At 35.4% G+C, this 22375-nt stretch overlaps 1 protein-coding gene across 1 annotated transcript; it reads left to right on the top strand.

Annotated features, from left to right (window-relative positions):
- The first annotated feature begins 6908 nt into the window (after positions 1 to 6908).
- Positions 6909 to 17187, top strand: LOC143222063 (uncharacterized). Its single transcript, XM_076447919.1, has 4 exons — positions 6909 to 7403; positions 13495 to 13617; positions 14959 to 15103; positions 16360 to 17187. Exons 1-4 carry the CDS (start codon positions 7318 to 7320, stop codon positions 16492 to 16494), a joined length of 489 nt encoding a protein of 162 aa, XP_076304034.1. The 5' UTR covers positions 6909 to 7317; the 3' UTR covers positions 16495 to 17187.
- The last annotated feature ends 5188 nt before the right edge of the window (positions 17188 to 22375 follow it).

Here is a 22375-nt window from a genome sequence, read left to right as displayed (position 1 = left end):
ACATTTTTCTGGTATTTCAACATTTGACCAGTTTAGGGTTTGAAGGTAATTATGAATCTTAATCGAAAGCTTCTAAAGTTAAATAATTTATTTTTATTATATTATATTTTGACGGAAAAATATGGACAAGAAAAAAGAAATATATTGCAGTTAGACGTGCACCTTTTATTTTTAATAATATATAAGATAAAAAGTTTTGAACTCGTGGTTTTGATGAATTAATTGATAGTTTTATGACCTTATAACTTACAGCCTTCTGGTTTTATGGTTAAAAGTGTAATTTGCCACATTGCAACACCGTAGCATTTTTGGTTATTTTTGCATTGTTTAGCTCACTGGCCTCAAGACTGCAACACCTTTTATTCTGGCACATTGAGATAGATATACACACAGACTATTTTGTATATTTCTTTTATTTTCTAAGGTGGATTCTTGATTTCTGATTTTCACTTTAATAAGCAAGTTTATGCATGTAGAAAACATTTGTTATCGTTAACATGATATAATTGTTGTTTTAGCATTGTAAAAGTATTCTGCCTTGCATCTGTTTGTAAGAGAATGTGTATATATTGCACTGCCCAAGAAATATTAAGTAATCATTTTAGGTGCTTTTACATTAGTATCCAGGTGCTGAAAGATTTTAGGGATACTACACTTAGGAACATTCATCATGTAGAAATTCCAGAGATCTAAAAAGTCTTGCAAGTACTTAAATAACAACGTTACTGCAATATTTTTTTATTAACAGATATTTCTTAAAACTTTTGGCTGTTTTTTTATCAAGAGAATATCATGAGAGTCAAAAGGATTATAGACTTCGGATAAACTATTTGTTTCTTTGTTTTTGAATTTCGCACAAAGCTACTCGAGGGCTATCTGTGCTAGCCGTCCCTAATTTAGCAGTGTAAGACTAGAGGGAAGGCAGCTAGTCATCACTAGCCACCGCCAACTCTTGGGCTACTCTTTTACCAACGAATAGTGGGATTGACCGTCACATTATAACGTCTCCACGGCTGAAAGGGCGAGCATGTTTAGCGCGACGGGGATGCGAACCCGCGACCCTCAGATTACGAGTCGCACGCCTTAACACGCTTGGCCATGCCGGGCCATCGGATAAACTTTCCTAACTTTCGAACTGAGGCTCTTTTTATCTTCTGTTTTCAAGCTTTGTAGTATTAAGAAAGTAACATTCTGAAACCTAAGTTTTTCTTCTTTAATCAGAAAGTGATTAAAGCTCTGATTTTGTAACCTTTTTTTTTTTTGTCATTAAGCTATTTTGCTTTGATTTACAATATTTTTACCAACTCAACCAGATTTTAATAAATTTACAATAGCCCTTACCTTATGGCCCAACTCAGTTATATCAGTATATCTACGTTGAAGGGTATGGCGGATGAAATGCACCGTTATGAAGTTAATAATGTTGTACTGTAGGTCAATAGAGCTTGTTCTGTCTTGTCGGTGATTATTATGATGTTTTTTTATACAACCTTATAATAACGATGAGCTTCCCCCTAGTACAGCAGTAAATCCACGGATTTACAATGCTAAATCAGCGGTTCGATTCCCCTCGGTGGACTCAGCAGATAGCCCGATGTAACTTTGTCATAAAAAAAACACACTCGGCTGTGGTAGCGATAACGCAGTGAAGTTGGATGTGTTTTACGATTTATGTGTATGTATATTGATATTTTCTAGTATTTGAAGAGAAAGCGTGGCACAGATATTTGAACATTTAACAATTTCCGTTACTTCATTTCGTAGCTAAGTAATAAATAGTTATAATTTATTTAAGGTTTAATTTACTATAAATGATTTATTGAATATCTAAAAGTGATTATTCCTTTTTTTTTTAAGAACTGAAACGCCGAAAATGAAAATGAAATATTCTGTTAATATCTGTAATTCATGTATGTATATGCAATTCTGGTGAATCTCGTTTATAAAGTGGATAAACCAATATGAACGAATAAATGTATCTGTAATCAAAATTAAAAAAACATCTTACTCAACAATTTTCATTTTTTTACAATTAAAACAAAACATTTATCTTTACGTAGTGACCAAAATAAAAATTCAACTTCAATATTTCAGTAAAAAAAGAGAATTAAAATCTATAAACTCTTTACTGTTAAAAATAAAGCTGCGCATTGGGCGATCTGTGTTGTGCTTACTGGAAAATAAAATATAGAACTGTAGCTAAGAGGACGCCACTAACTAAATAGTTTAGTAATTTTTAATTTAAAAGATAAATTTAAAACTCTTTGTTTCGCTCTATATGTATATGTATATTTTTATTACTCACTTTTTGGCAACTAGGCGATTGGTTTGTTTTGAATTTCGCGCAAAGCTACACGAGGGCTATCTGCACTGGCCTTCCCTAATTTAGCAGTGTAAGACTAGAGGGAAGGCAGCTAGTTATCACCACCCACCGCAAACTCTTAGACTAATAATGATGTTTAAACTGATATTTCGTAAATTTTCAAGATCAGAATCGTTTACTGTATAAGAAAATAGTATTAATTGGTTTATAGTTTAGTATACCTAATAAACTCAAATTTGAGGATTATTTTGTTGAATTCGAATAATTTTTAGAAATATTACATCAAACGATTTGTAACATTAGAACTCAGATTAGTGGTGTATACCTTGCATGTCTTAATAATTACGGTAATGAATTTTTAACATTTTAGTGCAAATGCTGAATAATTTAAAGCTTCAACAGCTTAAAGTAAAAACTAAAGTATTGTGATTTCTAAATCATATAAAGGTAATAGTGTTGTATTCTTGGATAACAGCGGTTATTAAAAGATAGCTAAGAAACTGTTAGTGATTGCACTAAGTTTATGAAATTGAATCATGATCCTACTAATACGAAAGAAGGCGAATTACAGAAGTTTTTGTTAAAATTAAAAAAGGAAAATTTTCTTAGGGGAAAACAATATGAAGCATTTGCTAAAGTTACAATTTCTTAAAGCTTGTTAAAATTGAATTTTTATTTGAGCTCTATATAAATGTGAGACGAGAAAGAAGATATATAGTGGTGAATGTATAACACTGTGTAACACAAATTTTGTTTCTGGATAGTATGTGCTATTTCCTAATTGCTCATGTTGTAAAAGTACAAAAAATGGACATTATTCCCTTTAATCTTTGCTTTTGTGACTTGGATAATGAAATTTAGAAATTAACCTATTTTCTATGTAAAAACGGGCAAATTTGCACATTTTTATTTACATAAGGTCTGAATAAAACAACATATGAATCAAGATTTACATGTATTTATAATAAAGTTATACAAACATGAACAAAAATGTTTAGAATTGGGAGTTTTTTGAGATCTGCGACTGTATATTAATCACTTTCACGTATCAGCCCCAAATATAATATCTCCCATCATGTTTATGTTATATGCTCCTTGGTAGCGGTGTTCAAAGTCCAATATATTTTGGTGGAAGTGCTCGCCTTGCTCCTCTGAGTATGTTTCCATGTTCTTGAATTTATCAAGATAAGCGTCAAGAATATGGACTTTCAGGGACATCCTGCAGCACATTTTGCCGTAGTTCTCCACCAGAGCTTCAACCAGTTCCACATAATTGTCGGCCTTGTGATTGCCCAAGAAACCCCAAACTACTGCGACAAAGCTGCCTCAAGCTTTTTTACCTTCCTACTGAGATTCTTGGGGAATAATGTGCACTTCAGGATCTCTTTATTTGTGGTTCAACGAAGACACCAGCTTTGATCTTTGCCTCAGACAGCTTATGGAAGAAGTCTCGAAGATACTTGAAAGCTGCAGACTCTTTAACAAGAGTGGTGACAAATTGTTTCATAAGACCCAGTTTTATGAGCAATGGCGGGAACAACACCTTCTGGAGGTCCATTAGTGGTTAACATTTGACATTGTGCCTCCCATAGAGAACTCGGTCCGTTGTGGCCAGTGTTCCTGTTGTAGTGCACTGCGGTGTCCCTGCTGTCCAAAGGTAAAGATAACAGGGAAACTTGTTAAAGCTTCTTTGGAGACCCATCAGGAATGCCACTATTTTGAAGTCTTCGATCACCTCCCAGCCATACTCATCATACTTCAAGGCTTCTAGCAAGGTCTTGACGTTGTTGCATTCCTCTTTCACAGAGTACCTTTTCGCTCTTGACTTGATAAATTAGCCACATACATAGCAGAATGCGTCTGGAGAATGCTTGCAGCTTCTTGATGCCATCTTTGATAAAATAAGAGAGGCAGCTAAAACTAAATTGAAGTGGTGAGTGGTGAGCCCCTGTATATATGTTACTATGGAAAGTTCTAGAATATTCTAAAGGGTTCTTGAAAATTCTCGTAAGTTCTACAATATTATAGAAAGCTCTTGAAAATTCTTGTAATTTCGAGAAAATTCTCTATCAGCTACTCAGCACTGAATCTACCTGGAATGTTCTGGAAAATGGGTAAATTTGAAAACTTCATTACCCAGGTCACAAAAGCAAAGTTTGAAGAGAAAAATAGATCATTTCCATTTACTTTAGGCATAAGCAATTGGGAAATAACTCTTTCTACCCAGAAACAACAAAAAGCTAAAAATGTTGTTACATAGTGTAATGGAAACTTAGCGAAGAAAATATGACCAAATAAGGACAAGAAAGATGCTAAGTAAATTACATGAGTTGATTGAAAATGTATTACAAACGGTAATATGTGACTTATTCTCATATTTATTCTGATTCTCAAACTGAAGTCTAAGATTAAATTCGTTGAGTCAGCAGATAAATTAACGGATGCGATTACACAGTCTTTATAGAGTGAATGATCATTGCCAGTAGTGATTGTCAAAAAGAAGGAAGGTATGCCCAGGTCCTGTATTAATTTTAGAGGGATGATCATAGTAAATCACACTGATATCATTAACATATGAATGAGTGGGTGTATTAGTAGAGGAGATATGGTTCAACACATTAGTTCTGGCATTTTGATACTGGCAAGTCATACTGGACGATGAAAGCAAAAGAGTCAAAATTAAAATTAAAATTTGTGAAATTTGCATTCACGAACACATTAGTCGAATTACTTGATCATTACATGGATAAAGAAGATGTCTCGATGGACCATACAAATATCACAGTGGTTCAAGATTGTCTACAGTCTTCAACAAGATGATAAATTTGATAATTCACTAGGTTCATTGTATTATTGATATTTTGTGAGCAATTTTTCAAAGATTGTTGTGCCCCATTCTTGTTCTCAATGAGATTGATATGTAATTCAAATAGACAAAAGAGTGTGTAAATGTATTCTAAACACTGAAGGATGTTTTAGTGGAGGAACTCAATGCTGGGTTATCCAGAGCAGGATTGTGAATTCTGTTGTATACTGACGTAAGCAATAGTAAATTTAGGTTTATGGTTTTGCAGGTACAAGATGAAGGCAAATATTTTACTGCATATGCCAGCTACGTACTTACAGTTTCTAAATGCAGACATTGCATCATTTGGAACAAACTACTTGCAATTGTAGTATTTATGAAGCACTACTGAAAATACTTATATGAGAGAAAGTACACACTCCAAATACAACACACATTAAGTGGCATATGAACTTTAAAAATCTGGAGAGTATGATTGTACGTTTCATTGTAGCATTACAGGAGTATGAAACATTAATACTTCACTGTCTGAGAGTTTGGCATGGGAACACAGAAAAACTATCTTGCCATACAATGATACCATGTCCACTGATTGAATGTTCTGATAAGTGGCACGATGAAGACATGAAAGTCATTCAAGCTGTAGCATCACAAGCCCATAATGGTCATAATTCCACTGTCAAATAGAAATCAAACTTCATCCCAAAGAATCACTGATGTAACTACAAAATCATGACCTAGTCTTATTTGTCATGCAGCAAAAGAGTGCAAGGGCAGCACGAATTGAAGAACTGAATATGAATGTATGCAGACTGTGGCACTTCTACAAGCAGTTGTATGTACATGGTGGTATGACATACTAATTCTATCATCAACCACTAAGATAGAACATTCAACCTACATTGCAACTAGTAGTATCCTGACTTTTGGAAGAGCAGTCTCCAGATCATGCATACTACAAGTGTGTTATTTCCCAATTGTCTAAAGTAAATGGAAAAGTCCTACTTTTCTCTTCAAGCTTTGCTTTTGTGACCTGGGAGCGTATAACGAAAACATGATGGGAGACAAAATTTATGGGGCTGATACGTGAAAGTGATTTATGTTACAGTCGCAAATCTCGAAAAACTACTTACTTCTAAACATTTTTGTATAACTTTCGTATAAATACATGTAAATCTTGATTCATATGTTGTTTTATTCAGACCTTGTGTATATGAAAATGTGCAAATTTGTCCATTTTTACTTAGAAAATAAGTTAGTTTCTAAATTTTATTATCCAGGTCACAAAAGCAAAGTTTGAAGGGAATAATGGTCTTTTTATGTACTTTTACAACATAAGCAATTAAGAAACAACACATACTATCCAGGAACAAAATTTATGTTACATAGTGTTATTAACGTTCGGTTATTCTTAACATACAATGAAATTGAGAAACATCCTACATCCTTGTGTGTAAGCTTACATTCTTGGTTTGTAAATAAATTCTAAGGTCTACCGCCAATACTGGCGTCTACAATAGTTCGCTTTTGGCTTGGTACCTGAAAAAAACTATGTCGTTTGAAATAGAACACCTTATCTAGTGTAGTTGTTTAACCACTTCTATCGTTCTTGTACAAACCTGCCATGTTTACAGGTTTTAAAATAAATAAAAAAATCGACCCAGTGACACTCAATCCCTCCCGACACGCTTAAGTTCATCCAATCCACGGTGAACCCAAGTTTGTTGCCAGAGGCTAAAGCCGCATAAACTATTTTAAGGTAACTGTATGACATTAATTATCACCGAGGTAACCCTCTAGGCCATGCAGGTTTACTAATTTTGTGAACGACTAGTTTCTTGACGCACTTGGTGGTAGTGTGATACGGAACGTTGACCGTAGGACCCACATAAGAGGATAGATAAATCAACTGCGCTGAGGCGCATTTAGGTACATCCATTAAGAATCCTTGACTTAAAATGTTTGGTTTATTAAAAAGCTTTTCTTTATATTTATCATCAAACTCAAAGCCCTTGTGCAGTAGGTTTGCTACTTGGAAGCTTGAACAAAATTTTGGTATCCATGAGAGTGGTGATAATCAACCAGTATTAGTTTTATAACAAACTATAATAAGTAAGCTAGAAAACCACAATCGCTAAAAATTGACACCAAAGTTTCGTAAACCACTACTGTTGATATTTAACATGTGATGATGGGGTGCAAGGTTTCTCGCAGTGGTTCAAAGAACGTTCAGCTAACCCACGAAGTCTCTGAAAATGGAAGAGAATCGCTGAGGTACGTATTATATCTTACTTATCGTGTGTGTGTAAGGTAACCATAAAGTAAAAATAAAAGAGAACAAGAATTTATTTAATATATTTGGTTAGGCTTTTCATTTATGATGACGATTAATGAAAGGTAGCTTGATATGCTTATTAATGTATACATTTTTATCAGATGCAAAGTATTAGTTTAGAGAACTGAATAAGTTTATTAATGTAAAGAAGTTTGGATAAGAAGCTTTTCTGTAGGCCTTACACGAACAGTTGGTTAAGGCGCTTGACTCGCAAGCTGTGAATTCAAATACCCATCCCAGCAAACATACTCACCCTTTCAGCCGTGAGGGGTTCATATTGTGGCGGTCAATCCCACTATTCGTTGGTAAATGAGTAGCTCAAGAGTTGGTTGTGGGTGACTTCAACTAGTTGCATTTCCTGTAGTCTTATATCTACTAAGCTAGGGATGGCTAACGATATTCAATCTCAACCAAAACAAGAGGGAATCCTCAATATCCATAGTGCTTAAAATTCTTTTAGGCAGGATTAAATTTATTTAATTTTTAAGACCTTTTTCTTTTTTTTATTAGCTATGTTTTGTGTGCTAGAAATATCAAGTCTGGGACGCGCATTTTCCCGATTCAGTTGTATTACTGATCAGATTTCTACTAGCCTACCCTCAGATTGAAATTCTTTTAGGTAGGATTAGAGTAAATTAATTTAATCTATAAGACCTTGGACGTATACAAATATATAAATTGAAAAGGTTTGATTTTCTGACTTCAAAACTGTAATTGGATCTTAAATTGGTCGAAATAGATGACGGAGCTATGAGCTAAAAGTTTGTATTAGAGAAATCGACAAGAAACAAACTCGGAACTGTTTTATGTTCGCTATATTGTGGCTAAAAACCAAAGCCTTTATTTTAAAAAATGTTAATAAAATATTAAATTTTCTATTATAAATACATAAAATAAGTTTGATATGAATTTCGTGAGGAATATTTGACGTAAAACATTTTGAGTGAAGCGTAACACAAATCACTATATTAAAAACAAATATTTTTATGTTACAGTAGAGAATTTGCATTGCGAACGAATTTGGAAGAAGTCGAAACATTCTCCTTCGTGAAACCTAATTAGCAGCTATGTTAAGCTAAACGTATACATATGTCCAGATAAAAATTTCAAAAGGTGTTTTTGTTTGTTTGTTTTTTTTTGCATTTTAAGTAGTTTATAAAAACAATTAACTATAAAAGTTATTTATATATATATATTTTGTCTTTTTAATGCTCCTGTACATGGTGATGGAACATCCCAGAGAAGGTTCTGTACTTTTAGTTTACTCATGTGTTTCCTGTGCGGGGCGACTCGTAAAGGAAAGGAGAGGACCTGGTGGTTGAGGAGTCTAACCCTAACACACCACTTTGGCTTTGAATTTCTGAAGACCGGCGTCTTTGGGGTGGCCCTCAGAGTCAATTAGCTGGTTCACTTGGGCTAAAGTCAACCGAGTACCAGTGTTGAATGTTCACAACGGGTGTTGTGGACATTGTGTCTGATGCTGGTGTTAGGGTATAGAGCTTACAAAACCATGATATTGCTGCAGTGTCCTTGTTTGGCATTGTAGTGCATCCCCTCGTAGGGCTTCTTGGTAGGTGTGGATAGTAGGCACTGAAATGTATTGCCTTTATTATGGATACCCCATTCGTGAAAAAATAAAATAAAAATATAAACAAAGATTATCGGGAAACGACCAAGCATGGACGACTCTGATGTACAATCACCATCACAGTCAAATTCTGTACCTTGATCTCTAATTGTACCTTCCTTATCTGAGAAATCCTTAGGGCATATGTTTCCCTTTTTATTTGTAAGGGATAAAAGAGGCTTGCTGGCTCCCAAAGTCAGTAAAAAATTATGCTCTGGGACCGTTTGATGGCAACATCTTCACCACAACATACAAAACTCCTCTTGAAATTGAAGGCCATTGTGGATATATTCGTCGAGATAACTCCCCACGCAACATTGAATTTTTCCAGAGGAGTTATAGCTGAGATGGATTTAAAGAACGTTTCCGAGAAGGAGATCCTTGCTGGCTTCTCCAGTTAAGGCATTTCTATCGTGTGCCGAATCTCCACTCGCAAAGACGGAATTATGATGCCAAATAATATTCTGACATTGATGTTTACATCACCTCATCATCCCGCCACAGTCAAAGCAGATTGTATGAATTATAAGGTAAGGACATACATTCCAAACTCTCTCAGATGTTTCCAACGTCATCAGTTTGGTCAGTCAAAGACATCATGTCGTAGTTCTTTGACGAGCTCATTGTAGTGTCAAAGACCACGATTCCTACCAGTGTGAATTGGAGCCACACTGTGTTAACTGTAGTGGTTCACTCCCCATTTACTTTATTTCTTGCCCTAAGTGGGTGGAGAAGAAAGAAGTGCAATGTTTAAACATTCAACAATATATTTTATTAAGAGGCTGTGATGTTATTGTCCCCACTTCATCTCAGACATATGCTACTGCACTCTATTTTACTGCCACAGTGGAAGTGCAGACAGACCTCTCTATGCCTTTAGCAGAGTCTTTTGAAAAAGAAACGTTTGCTCTCCATAGTTAAAAACATTGACGAATCTTCGTCTACTTTCATCTCTATCCCCAGTACTCTTTTCAGTGACTGCCTGGATCCACTTCCTTTGGCTTCAGGTGTTTCCTTGGGTCCATCATCTTCTGCTGCCCTGAAATGCAAAAACGTTTATTCATTCACGCTCTCAGTCATTGGAATTTTTGTCCACAAACAGAGACCTGCCTACTCAACCCAGCCAAGGATTCATCGATAGACCTCAATCCAATAAAGAAAAAACGTAGCCGAAAACAGAAGGTCTACTCGCTACTTGATGCAGCAGAAATGACGGAGTTTTCGTTAAAATTTAGATGTAATTAAGCATTTGATTGACTCGTACCAACCTGGTATGTTTCACCTTACAGGAAACGTTTCTGAAACCTACTGATGCAGCCACTCTTTGGCAGTTTTCTTTGTACAGAAATGACAGGTTGTGTGATGGTCGAGTGCATGGATGGTTGATAAGCATGTGCCTATCCTGTCTTTGCCAATTGATACACCCTTGGATGCTGTAATCATACATGTTTCGTTGAATCATGCCATCACTATTTGTTCTCTATATGTGACTCCTGAAGAGACCTAATGACCAGCCAGATCTTTATGCTCTCATTGAACATTTACTATCTCTTTTTTTTTTTAATCCTGGGGGATTTTAATGGACATAATTACCTCTGGGATGGTGCTGATATTGATGGTAGGGTCGTTTCATAAAGCATATGCACTCGGATCACAACTTTTCTCTCTTCAGTACTGGTTCTTATACTTATTTTCATGCACCTAGTCAGTCTTTTACTGCTATTGGTCTCTCTATCTGCTCCCCTTCAATTTTCACTTTCTTTTCTTGGAGAGTTGACAGTAACCCACGGGGCAATGATAATTTTCCTATCATTTTGAGAGAGACTGGCCGTGGCCGAAGCCATCCGACCCATGTGCCTCGATGGAAGTTGGACCAGATAAATTGTCCCTCTTTCACTGCTTTTTTGAACTTGATCCTGCCATTGTCTGTAAGCCATCAGTAGACTACTGCATGGTAGCAGTGACCAAATGTATTGTCCAGACAGCTGCTTAGTGTATTCCTAAAATCTCGACACTTTTTCCACAGTATTCTCGTCTGTGATGGAATCCTGCTTGCCACATGACACAGAAGGCTAAAAAATGAACCTGGCATATCTTTCGTAGGTATCTCACACTGCATTGCTTTTCAGCGGGCTCGTGCACATGCTTGGCAGATGGGACATCAAATCCAGAAGGAATCTTAGATAAAATACACATCTAGCATCTCTTCTACGACCAGTTCGAAAGTTCTGTGGTAAAAGAATAGAAAGGACAGTGTACAGTATACTTCTGCCCCTTTTGATCTTGGTTTCTTAAGGCCAGGAAGTTGCTGATGCCCAGAGCATCGTTGATAGTTTTTCTCGTGCATCTAACACTTTTACTTCATCTCCTACCTTCTTAGCCATCAAGATATGGGCAAAGTACTTGCCTCTTTCCTTTCAGGATGATCGCCTCTATGACTATAATTGCTCCTTTATGCTGGTGGAACTCGAGCTTGCTCTTCATTGGCCTGACAGTACATCAGTCAGACCTGATGATATTCACTATGAGGAGGTGCGCCATCTCTCCTCTGCCTCTCTTGCTATTCTTGTGATTCTTTTTAACTGGATATAGCAGGATAATACTTTTACTGGTACTTGATGCCATGCTATTGTCGTCCCTTTTCCTAAGCCTGGGAAGGATCTCAAAATTCATTCAAATTACTATCCCATTGCTTTGACCGGTTGTCTCTATAAGATCGTGTAGAGGAAGGTTAATGGTTGTCTTATTTGATTCCTCGAATAAAAACCTCCTATTGCCCAGCCAGTGTACGACAATGCTCCACCATGCACTACCTGATTCGACCTGAAACGTCAATCAGGGAAGCCTTTCTCGAGCGACAACATCTTGTTTCTGTATTTTTGACGTTGAGAAAGCTTATGATACCACGTGGAAGTACGGTATCTCATGAGACCTCCACTCATACGGGTTGCATGGCCATTTGCCCATTTTTATTAAATATTTTTAATGGACCAGCGATTTCAAGTCCATGTTGGTTTGACACTTTCCTGTTCTTTCTCACAGAAACTTGGAGTCTCTAAGGGGTGTGTTTTGAGTGTCACACTTTTCATTGTAAAGATTAATGCCATTAGTAAACAACTTCCCCCCTCTACAGTTGCAAACGATATCTATATCAATGACTTCCACATCTCATATCAGTCATCGAGCATGAGATTTATTAAACGGCAGCTACAGACTCCCCTCAAACGTTTACTGAAGTAGACCACAGCGATCAGTTTTACCTTTTCTCGCTCTAAAATCATTTGCATGTACTTCTGTCTCAGTCATGAACTCCGTCTCGGAGAAATTGTGCTTCCTATGGTCCCTGAGGCAACGTTCATGGGGCTTATCTTTGAATGTAAGCTCACCTTTATTTTAGCTACGTGTCAAGTGGTCAAGTGTATAAGGGTAATGAACATTCTCCATGGCCTTTAAAATGTTGAATCTGGTTCATCATCAGGGGCTTCGGATGTTTACAGTGGCTTTCCACACTTCTCCAGTCCAGAGTTTGTACACTGAGTCTCATGAACTTCCTTTACATCTCTGCCATTTGCAACTGTCTTTACCCGTTTATACTCTCGTCCCTAAGACATGAGTCCATCAATGGTCACATTCAAACTCTCTCTTTCTTAACCTGAAGATGATCTAAGAAGGTCGAAACGTTGTTTTCTCCTTATCAATAAAAGTGTTAATACCATTACCAGCCGTTCTGAGATGCATCTTTACTGTATGTTTCAAGCTTCGATTCTTACCACAGCATCCCATCTGGGATTGTGTTTTTCCTTTCTTATTAGACCATGCTTTTTCAGTGTAGATGGTCTGCCATTGTTCCTTTTGGCCTTAGTATCCAGGGACAGTTGGATGAATTGTGTCTGTCCTTGAATAACCTTGGATAACCTACGCTTTGAGCCAAATATTTTTATACTTGAATTCATCCGTCTACAACACCCTTTTTGAATCATCAGTATTCCAGTTTTTGTACCTTTTTAGCAAATTTCAATCTTTTGACAATATTTGGGAAACCAAGTAAAGGTTTTTTAACTGGTACACAATCAAATATGCCATTCTTGTTAAGTCTTCTTGATGCTGTAGATCCATAAAAACAAACTAAATTATTCAACGTATGTTTAACATAGACTCAACTTCTAGTAATATGTCAAAAACGTTTTATGTTTACACTAAGACAAGAAATAACTGTCACGTAACTCTTTGATTTCACCCGAGTTAACGCAGATACGAAATAGCGTATGCTGATATTTTATCTGACTAGTTCAACTTTTCGATATTAGTACAACGAATTGTAGATTTTATGAACCACTAAACAAACTACGCAGTAGAACGTAAACAAGTAGTTGTTCTAATTGGTCTTCTGTTTTCTTGTATAGCCTGGAACCAGTAATTCTCAGCAGGCCAGAAGTAAACGATATACTGGAAGAAGACAGACAACATCCTGGAACTTATATTTTATACGAAGACTTAAATAAAGAAAAAATGTATCTCGCATTCAAGTAAGCGGTAACCAGTAAAATTTGATAATCGTTTGTTTGTCTTTTCTCGTGTGTCCAACTGGGTTTCATTACATTTGTTTGTCATTTTATCGAACATTCTGTTTTACTTCTTTACGATATTCTGTCGTTACTTATTAGGCCCGATATGGCCAAGTGTTTAGGGCGCTCGACTCGCAATCTGAGGGTCTCGGGATCAAATCTTCATCACGCAAAACATGCTCGCTCTTTCACCCGTGGGGACTGAAAGGGCGAGTATTTTTGTTATGACGGAGATTCGGTAAATCCCACTATTCGTCGTAAAAGAGCAGCCCAAGAGTTGGCGGTGGGTGGTGATAACCTAAATTATGTATGGCTAGCGCAGATAGTCCTCGTGTAGCTTTGAGCGAAATTAAATAGTTACTTATTTACGCAGTATTCGTCTTTCTATCTATAGGTCTCCTTATCTTTCAATAGTCTGTTTGTTTGTTATTTGTTTTACGACTTTTGATTTACCAATTATTTTTAAACCAGTTTGATTTTCTTCTTTTAGTCTTCCCAAGACTATTGTGGTTTAAATTGATCTGTTGATTAATATATTTTTACTTATATAGTTTGTTTTTACAATAGTTAAAATTTCTTTAGTCACTATTTACGCCTGTTTATTTTCCGCCTTTGGTTTTTATATAAATCTGTTTTAAAAATGTATTTTATAAATCTTTCAGTAAATCTACCATTACTTTTGTTCTTTAAGAGTGTTCATATTTGTTTTCACACATTTTTAATCTTTCTTTTCCCCATTGTGTTTGTGTTTGGAGACATATAACGCTAATATACGGGGTTGATTTTTCTGTTGTGGACTAAATGGAGTGAGATCATTGTGTAGCTTTGTGCCTGACGGAAATCACTGCCTGTAGTTTTGCACATTCATATCTACTTGATGTTTATGTTTATAATGTTATGAAGCTGTCTAAATTCATACGTCTTTCCATCAAATTGTATTTTCGTTTACGTCTTTTTATTTGCCCTGCATCTTTCATACATCTCTCACTGTTTAAAAGTTCTGTCGTTTGTCAACTAGTCTTTACCCCTTTTTATTTTATTTACGTGTAAGTTTTCTGTAAACCTGTTTTACGTCTACTAGTTTTCTTTCCTATATTCTGTTGACATCTGAAACGATACCTATTCATCTTGAATATTCAAGTACGTTTTCGAAAACAAACATAAAATTGAGCATTGTGTATGAATTTAAAATAGGGTATATTTAACATTAATATATATGAAAAACAATTAACAGCTTGATCCGTCTAGTAAGAACTTTCAGCAACAAAGGAAGACTTAAGTAGATTATTTTACTTTCATCAGAACAGTGGACGGCAAGGTTGTACATAACGCTATCGTGAAGATGAATGATCTGTTTTATTTCAACGACTTTCCGTTTCCGTACCTAGAGTCCATCGTTTTATACTACAGAAAATACAAGTTCAAAGACACAAAGCTTACACGACAAGTAAGTCAATCGCTGTGGACGAATGGAAGCTAAATCTTAGCCACTATTTAAACACAGTATTACTAATTTGTAGTTCATGAATCTTAAGCAAAAAAATCTCATATGAAGGTATCTTTATTTTATATCTTTAACTATCGTTTTAAACGGCCATATAGTTAAATCTCACCTTAAACAGTTTGGTAGTTGACAGCCTTGCTTTCGCTTTTAAGGGGACCGGCATGGCCAGGTGGGTTAAGGTGTTCGACTCGTAATCTGAGGGTCGCGGGTTCGAATCCCCGTCGCACCAAACAAGCTCGCCCTTTCAGCCGTCGGGGCCTTATAATGTGACGGTCAATCCCACTATTTATTGGTAAAAAAGTAGCCCAAGAGTTGGCGGTGGGTGGTGATGGCTAGCTGCTCTCCCTCTAGTCTTACACTGTTAAATTAGGGACGGCTAGCGCAGATAACCCTCGTGTAGCTTTGCGCAAAATTAAAAAACAAACAAACGCTTTTAAACGGTCCGTTAATTAATACACTAATTTTTAAACGGGCCAGTAGTTGGCAGTTTCATTTTCAACACTTCAGTAATTGAAATTTTACTCAAGAAGTTTTGTAAAAAAACAACAACTTACTCTTCACTACTTTATGTTTTTTGTTGTAATGTAAAGTAATTATAGATAATATTTATGGTTCATTGCATGGCAAACATGAAAATGCTCAACTGTTGCGTGTGAGGATTTAACTATAGGTTATAGTTGGAATAGAGCTTAATATTGTTATATTTCGTTTCATATTTTTTATTATTGTTTCCTTTTAAACAATCTCGAAAATAACAAATATTAATTTTAGTGTTAAAGGTTTGAAGAATTGCCTTATTTCAATAATTTTTGTTTATCACATAAATCAAATTCAAATAATTAACCTTAATTACTGCTGTCGTAATAAAGGTGTCTGGTGCCCGAAAGTAAAACATAATCTAGCGTTACCCCTTCCCCCCCAAATTCAGACTCCACTGCCATTTTTGTAGCGTTGTATCTCACCATATTGTCATGAGTATCTGGTGTTTGAAAGACAATGAGACTTAGTCGTATGAAAACAGCTGGAATCTGGATAAACTGATTATTAATTGGTTTCCGGGGGTAAATGCCCCATTTCTTGATCTCTTACTTCACCACTGACATATTACCGTCATAAACTTTCATAAAAAGCAAAAAGAAGAGTAAAATCATTTGGTTTTAATATTTTACATTTTATTTTCATATTGTTGTCCTTTTTAGGCTTTCCTTACTCCATATCTTAACAAAATGAACTCATCACGACAGTGCAGGTACTTGACTAGAAGTGAATCGTTCCAATCAAACAACAGTTGGGAGTATGGACACTACAAGTCTTTGTCCCCGAGGCTAGGATAATCTTTGTATTACATGGAATGTTCCTGTTCGCGGCAAATGACAAATCAACTATTAATGAGCCACTGCTCTGAAGCTGTAACTTAACTAGTAATTACGAGCCCTTAATATACAGTAAATTAGTGTGCTGATCAACATTTCTACAGATAACTGGGTAGAAAGAATCCATGAAACGTTCTATCGTACTGTTTTGGATGAAGCATAGATTAATAAAAAAAAAAAGGATTATTCACGAAAAGCTCCTCAGTGTTACTGAAAATCAAATACAACAAATATCTAGACTATTTAGTATTGCAAATTTATAAATTTTTGTATAAACAATTTAGGTATATACAATTTTTTTTATATTTAACTCAATAATTGATGGTTCTATATTTTGTGTTATTAATAACAATGCATTGACAAAGCAATCACTCGATGATACGACAATTTACGTGTTTTAAGTGTTTTACTATTGTTGTTATAGATGGCTACCCAAGCATGAAAAGTAGACAGAATTAAAATACTAACATTTCCAATTTCTGGCCTAAAAGGTAAAGTAATTCCAAATAATTATAAACAAAATAGAAAATTGGCGTTATAAATTTTATACCAGTTAACAGAAGTATTCATTTTAAAATAAATTACGTTTAATAATTCTCACCATTGTTCTGCATTTCAAATGTGCTTTTTTAAAAAAAATATTTCATGGAAAAACAATACACATAAAAAGTTCATAAACGAACACTTAAATAAAAAATCTTGCTTTTCATAAATTCTTTTGTTTATTTTCGTATTTCAATGTACTATAGAATTAGGTTATTTTTAGTTCAAAATCTAAATATTTAACAGGTATTTAATAAAAAACTAATTAAATAAATTGAATTTACAATCTGAATGTTGACTTTTACTTGACTTGGCTTTTAGTTAATATATGCAATTTTCTAAGGAAACGACTATATGGAATATTATCAAACCATTTAATTGTAGTATTTTTATGAGTATACAAACTGTACAGAAACTCTTGTTTGTTGTTAAGCACAAAACTACACAATTGTCTATTTGTGTCATCCCCATTTGATCTTTAGTGTCATTATCTTTCAGACATTCCGCTGGATCGGCCTGGCATGGCCGAGCGCGTAAGGCGTGCGACTCGTAACCCGAGGGTCGCGGGTTCGCGCCCGCGTCGCGCTAAACATGTTCGCCCTCCCAGCCGTGGGGGTGTATAATGTGACGGTCAATCGCACTATTCGTTGGTAAAAGAGTAGCCAAAGAGTTGGCGGTGGGTGGTGATGACTAGCTGCCTTTCCTCTAGTCTTACACTGCTAAATTAGGGACGGCTAGCACAGATAGCCCTTGAGTAGCTTTGTGCGAAATTCCAAAGCAAACAAACCGCTGGATCACTGGCGGCTGTACAAAACAAAGAAAAAAAGGTACAGGTATTATTAACAAGGAATTATCGGATAAAATTAATTTTATTACGAAAACTTTGTATGACTACTTTCTCACCCAAAGAATACTGAGACGTATTATTTTAATATATAACTCTTAGTTGTACAATTACCATAAGACTAATTTACATATTAAAGAATTTTGTGCCATCTACTGACAACATTTCCATCATGTCCATAATCCTTATTTAATGATTTAAATTTACTTTTTCATATTTAATTATCTCAATAGATTCAGGTATATTCGTACTGATTAAGTTTGCAGGTTGTGCTAAAATAATGCTTTTCTGCATTGAATTTTATGTTTACTTTCACTGATGTGTTCTGCTAGAGGTGAAATAGTAATATTATTGTTTTTAACATTTCTTTCGTGTTCAGTAATTCTGAATTTTTAATTTTGCTAGTTTGGCCTTTGTAATTTATTTTATATTCGCATGATATTTTATATATAGCAATTTTTCCATTGAATCAAGTTTATCTTTAACTTTATTATTTAATTTTGTTTATCGGTTTGTATATCAAAAATTATTTATTTGTTTTTTAAATTGTTTCGTTATTAAGCAGGATAAGCCTGATATAAATGATAGTACCAAACATTCTTTTTTTTACTTTTTCAGCAATTGATTTTAACTTAATGTTTTTATCCTTATTTCTTAGTTTTTTAACAGCTCTGTGAACAACATCAGAATTAAAACTTCTTTTTACAGCATGTTCCTAATTAATAACAAATTCTTAATATCATCTTGTTTACAATTTTTGTTTCCTATCAACATAAGTTCGTATAACTGTTGTTGATTAATAGGGAATATGATTTATCAAGACGCTCAATGTATTCTGCAGTCCTTGCTTTCCGAATACTCAAGTATAATTTTACGATAAAAATTTGCAGGTATTTACCTAAACGATTGCTTGTAACTTCTCGTAAGATACTATGTATAACTATAATTTGCATGTGTAAACAGTATAACACTATTTTCATGTAGTTCTGAAATCGTGAGTTTTCTAGTTCGTAGATAATGGTCCGTTAACAGATGGCATGGCTACAGTTTTTTATAATCAGTTTTTATTTTTTCTGTCGTAAGTTGTGAACATAGATGTGCAAATTCAATATGTAAATGATCATATAGACAATTATTCACAATCTGTGGTAACAATTTACATATATAATTACCTTGCGTCTGGCCATTTTCTTAGGCTGTGACAAAACAGTTAAGAGCTCTGATCTCCATGTTGCCATTTCGTTTAAGCATTTTGCAAGAGCACATAGTACATAATGTTTATATCACATGACTTTCAGATATGGACTTGTCGCATTCGCAATTATAAAGGGATATTTTTAATGGTGAATTTAGTGGTTCATTACATTTGAATTAAGAATATATCTTGTAACTTTAAACACGTGGATTTAGGTCTACAAAAGCAATGCAAGGCTTGTGTTCACAATCTTTTACCAAATCCTACGGTAGAATGAAAGATTAACTTTTGAAAACTGTATAACTAGGATTTACCACACAACAAGTGGAAGTCCATTATCAGCATATGTCTACTTAAGTGTCTGTCAAAGCTCATGAAGTATCATTTAAAAGGTGATAAAACATTTAAAAAATATCACAGAGCACTTCACATAAAGGATTTGTGGTGATTCCAAGCCACAGCTACAAATCTATGTCAAACATCTAGATGGTAAAGAGGTCTCACGGTGAGCTACCTAAGTATCAGACTGACACGCTAACAGTACTATATTGTGACGAAATACCACCTTTGTACATACTGGAAACCAAGAAGTTATTACTCCACCAAGATGAAGCATTCAGCTGCATATCCAAGACAATACGTCAGTCACTCCACAACATGCGAGTATAAACAAACATTCGAGCTATGTCATTGAAAGAGATCTCTCTTGAATTCTATGCTTTTTTTGTTGCTCAAATGAGGTTTGAGAAGTCGTTGTACACCAGAGGCTGATGATATTTGGAACGTGTGTGAAGACGAATAGAACAATATCGACTTTATTGTACTGTGCAAAAGCCTTCTGCAGTGGAAACTGAACAGCCAACATATAGAAGACCATGGTAGTGTAAGGGCTATAAGACCTAAGTACTTATCCTTATATTGGTACCGCAGATTGTGAACTTTCTTTTGTTTCTGCGTGTGTACAAACATACACACACACACTTATATTACGTAAAGTAATAAACATGTGTTATGTTGTGTTTAAATTTATGTGTTCGAATGTGAACGTGCAGAAAGGAGAAGTTTTAAACAATTAAAATTGTGTTCACAATATTGCGATGTTTACATTTATTTAACAATGTAAATATTTCCCATTTGGGGGGAACACTGTGTATGCTTGATGAGAAATATGTTTGGTTTATACATCTGTTAAAAGAAATATTCATAAGTCTCACTTTTCACAGAAGACGAAGATTGCTTTCGACATGCATAGGAAGAAACGTGGTTACACGAATTGTTTTCGTTAATAATAGCGGTGAAATTTGTTAAACGAAGAATAATCGAAATATTTTAAAATTTTGTGACATTCTCTTGACTCATTGATTACTGGCTTATTTGAGAACAATTATGTGTCTAGTGTTTTTCATCAGCTTTGATTCAGAATAGGTTTAGTTTGTGTAATAGGAGTATACCAACATGGAGATAGAACTACATTTTTCTTTGATATTTGCCCCTCAGTGGCTCAGCAGTATGTCTGCGGACTTACAACGCTAAAAACTGGGTTTCGATACCCGTGGTTGGCAGAGCACAGATAGCCCGTTGTGTAGCTTTGTGCTTAATTCAAAACAACAACAATCTTTGATATTTTTTATGTTCAAGTTCAACTTGTTTACACCATTGGAACAGACTGTTGCATGTGACTGTGAATTTAGAAATAAACCAGTGACGTTGAGTCTAGCATGGCCAAGTGTTTAGGGAGTCTAATCGTAATCTGAGGGTCTTGGGTTCAAATCCCAGTCACACCAAACGTGTTAGCTCTTTCACCCGTGGGGGGTGTTATAATGTTACAGCCAACCCCACTATTCGTTGGTAAAAGAGTAGTACAAGAGCTGGCGGTGGATGGTGATGAATAGTTGCCTTCCCTCTAGTCTTACACTGCTAAATTAGAGATGGTTAGCACAGATAGTCCTCGTTTAGGTTTATACAAAATTAAAAAAACAGACCATAACGTTATTTTTGGGTTATTAAAGTTATATATATATCACGTACAACAAAATCAAGTTAGTGATTAAACAGAATTCTAGTAAATGATTTACAGGATCAGCAGTGATATCATATATTGTTTGTAAAATCACTGCCTGCAGCTCAACAACAGATAAAATGAACTTATAACTTGGCGCTATTCACTCTTCATTACGTAGTGGAATCAGGTGTTTGCTACATGAAGGCAGGTAAACCAACCATTTGGAGGGAGTAGATTCTATATAAGAGGTATGCCGTCTAGAGAATATAGTGGTTTAATGTGCTAGCTTTGAGATTGGTGTATTTATAGTTATTAGTTTAGGAACAGTTTTGTGCGGTGTCAGACCTGATGTGTGGTATATGCTTTGCTGAAATACAAACCATTAAAAGTAAAAATATTCTTTTTGCATGCCTTCTTTAAAGTAAAAGGCATTTTACTTCTATTCCCGGAAACGTAAAAGATCTAAGTAAGAATAGGTCGGGTATAGTCTAGTAATTAGCGTGCCAGATTGTGAATCTGAAAGTTCGTGGTTCATGTTCTATCACCACAAAATTGCACTGTGTGCTGTAGATGAATTATAAAAGATAACATTTCACTATTCTATTGAAGTAGCATAAGAGTTAGCGGTGGGTGCTGCTAACTAGCTGCCCTCTCTCTAGTTTCTCGGTTCGGATTTGAGGCGGCTAGTGCAGGCAACACTTTTATGGCTTTGCACGAATGTTTGAGACAAGATGGAATTATTTTTCTCGCATAATGTATATAGATAAACCTTCAGTATAAGAGTGTGTGTGCGTGTGTATATATATGTTCCTTATATTTTTCAACATTTTTTATCTTTCGGCACAGTGATACAGGATGACACAAGGAAGGTCATAGCGAATTTGGGATTGGACCCCACTAATTTCGTATCTAATTTCGAAACACAACCAGTGTTGTATATCTTTCAGTATTAAGAATGAATATTGTTATATTTCTTGAGAACCGTATGTCTTACTTTTCAATAACAAACGGTGGCACACGGTGACTCTGCAACACTGCTAAATGGGGTTCAATACCTCTAGTGGGGAGAGCCCAAATAGCTCAATGTGCAGCTTTGTACTTAACTTAAAACAAACGAAGCCCGACATCGCATCTTAGGGTCGCAGGTTCGAATCCTTATCACTCTAAATATGTTCGTCTTTTCTGCTATAGGGGCGTTATAATGTGACGGTCAATCTCACTCTTCGTGGGTAAAAGAGTAGCCTAAGAATTGGCAGTG

The sequence above is a fragment of the Tachypleus tridentatus genome, chromosome 8 (assembly GCF_004210375.1).
Source record: "Tachypleus tridentatus isolate NWPU-2018 chromosome 8, ASM421037v1, whole genome shotgun sequence".
In the NCBI taxonomy this organism is placed as follows: domain Eukaryota; kingdom Metazoa; phylum Arthropoda; class Merostomata; order Xiphosura; family Limulidae; genus Tachypleus; species Tachypleus tridentatus.
This window is presented reverse-complemented; position numbering and strand designations above follow the sequence as displayed.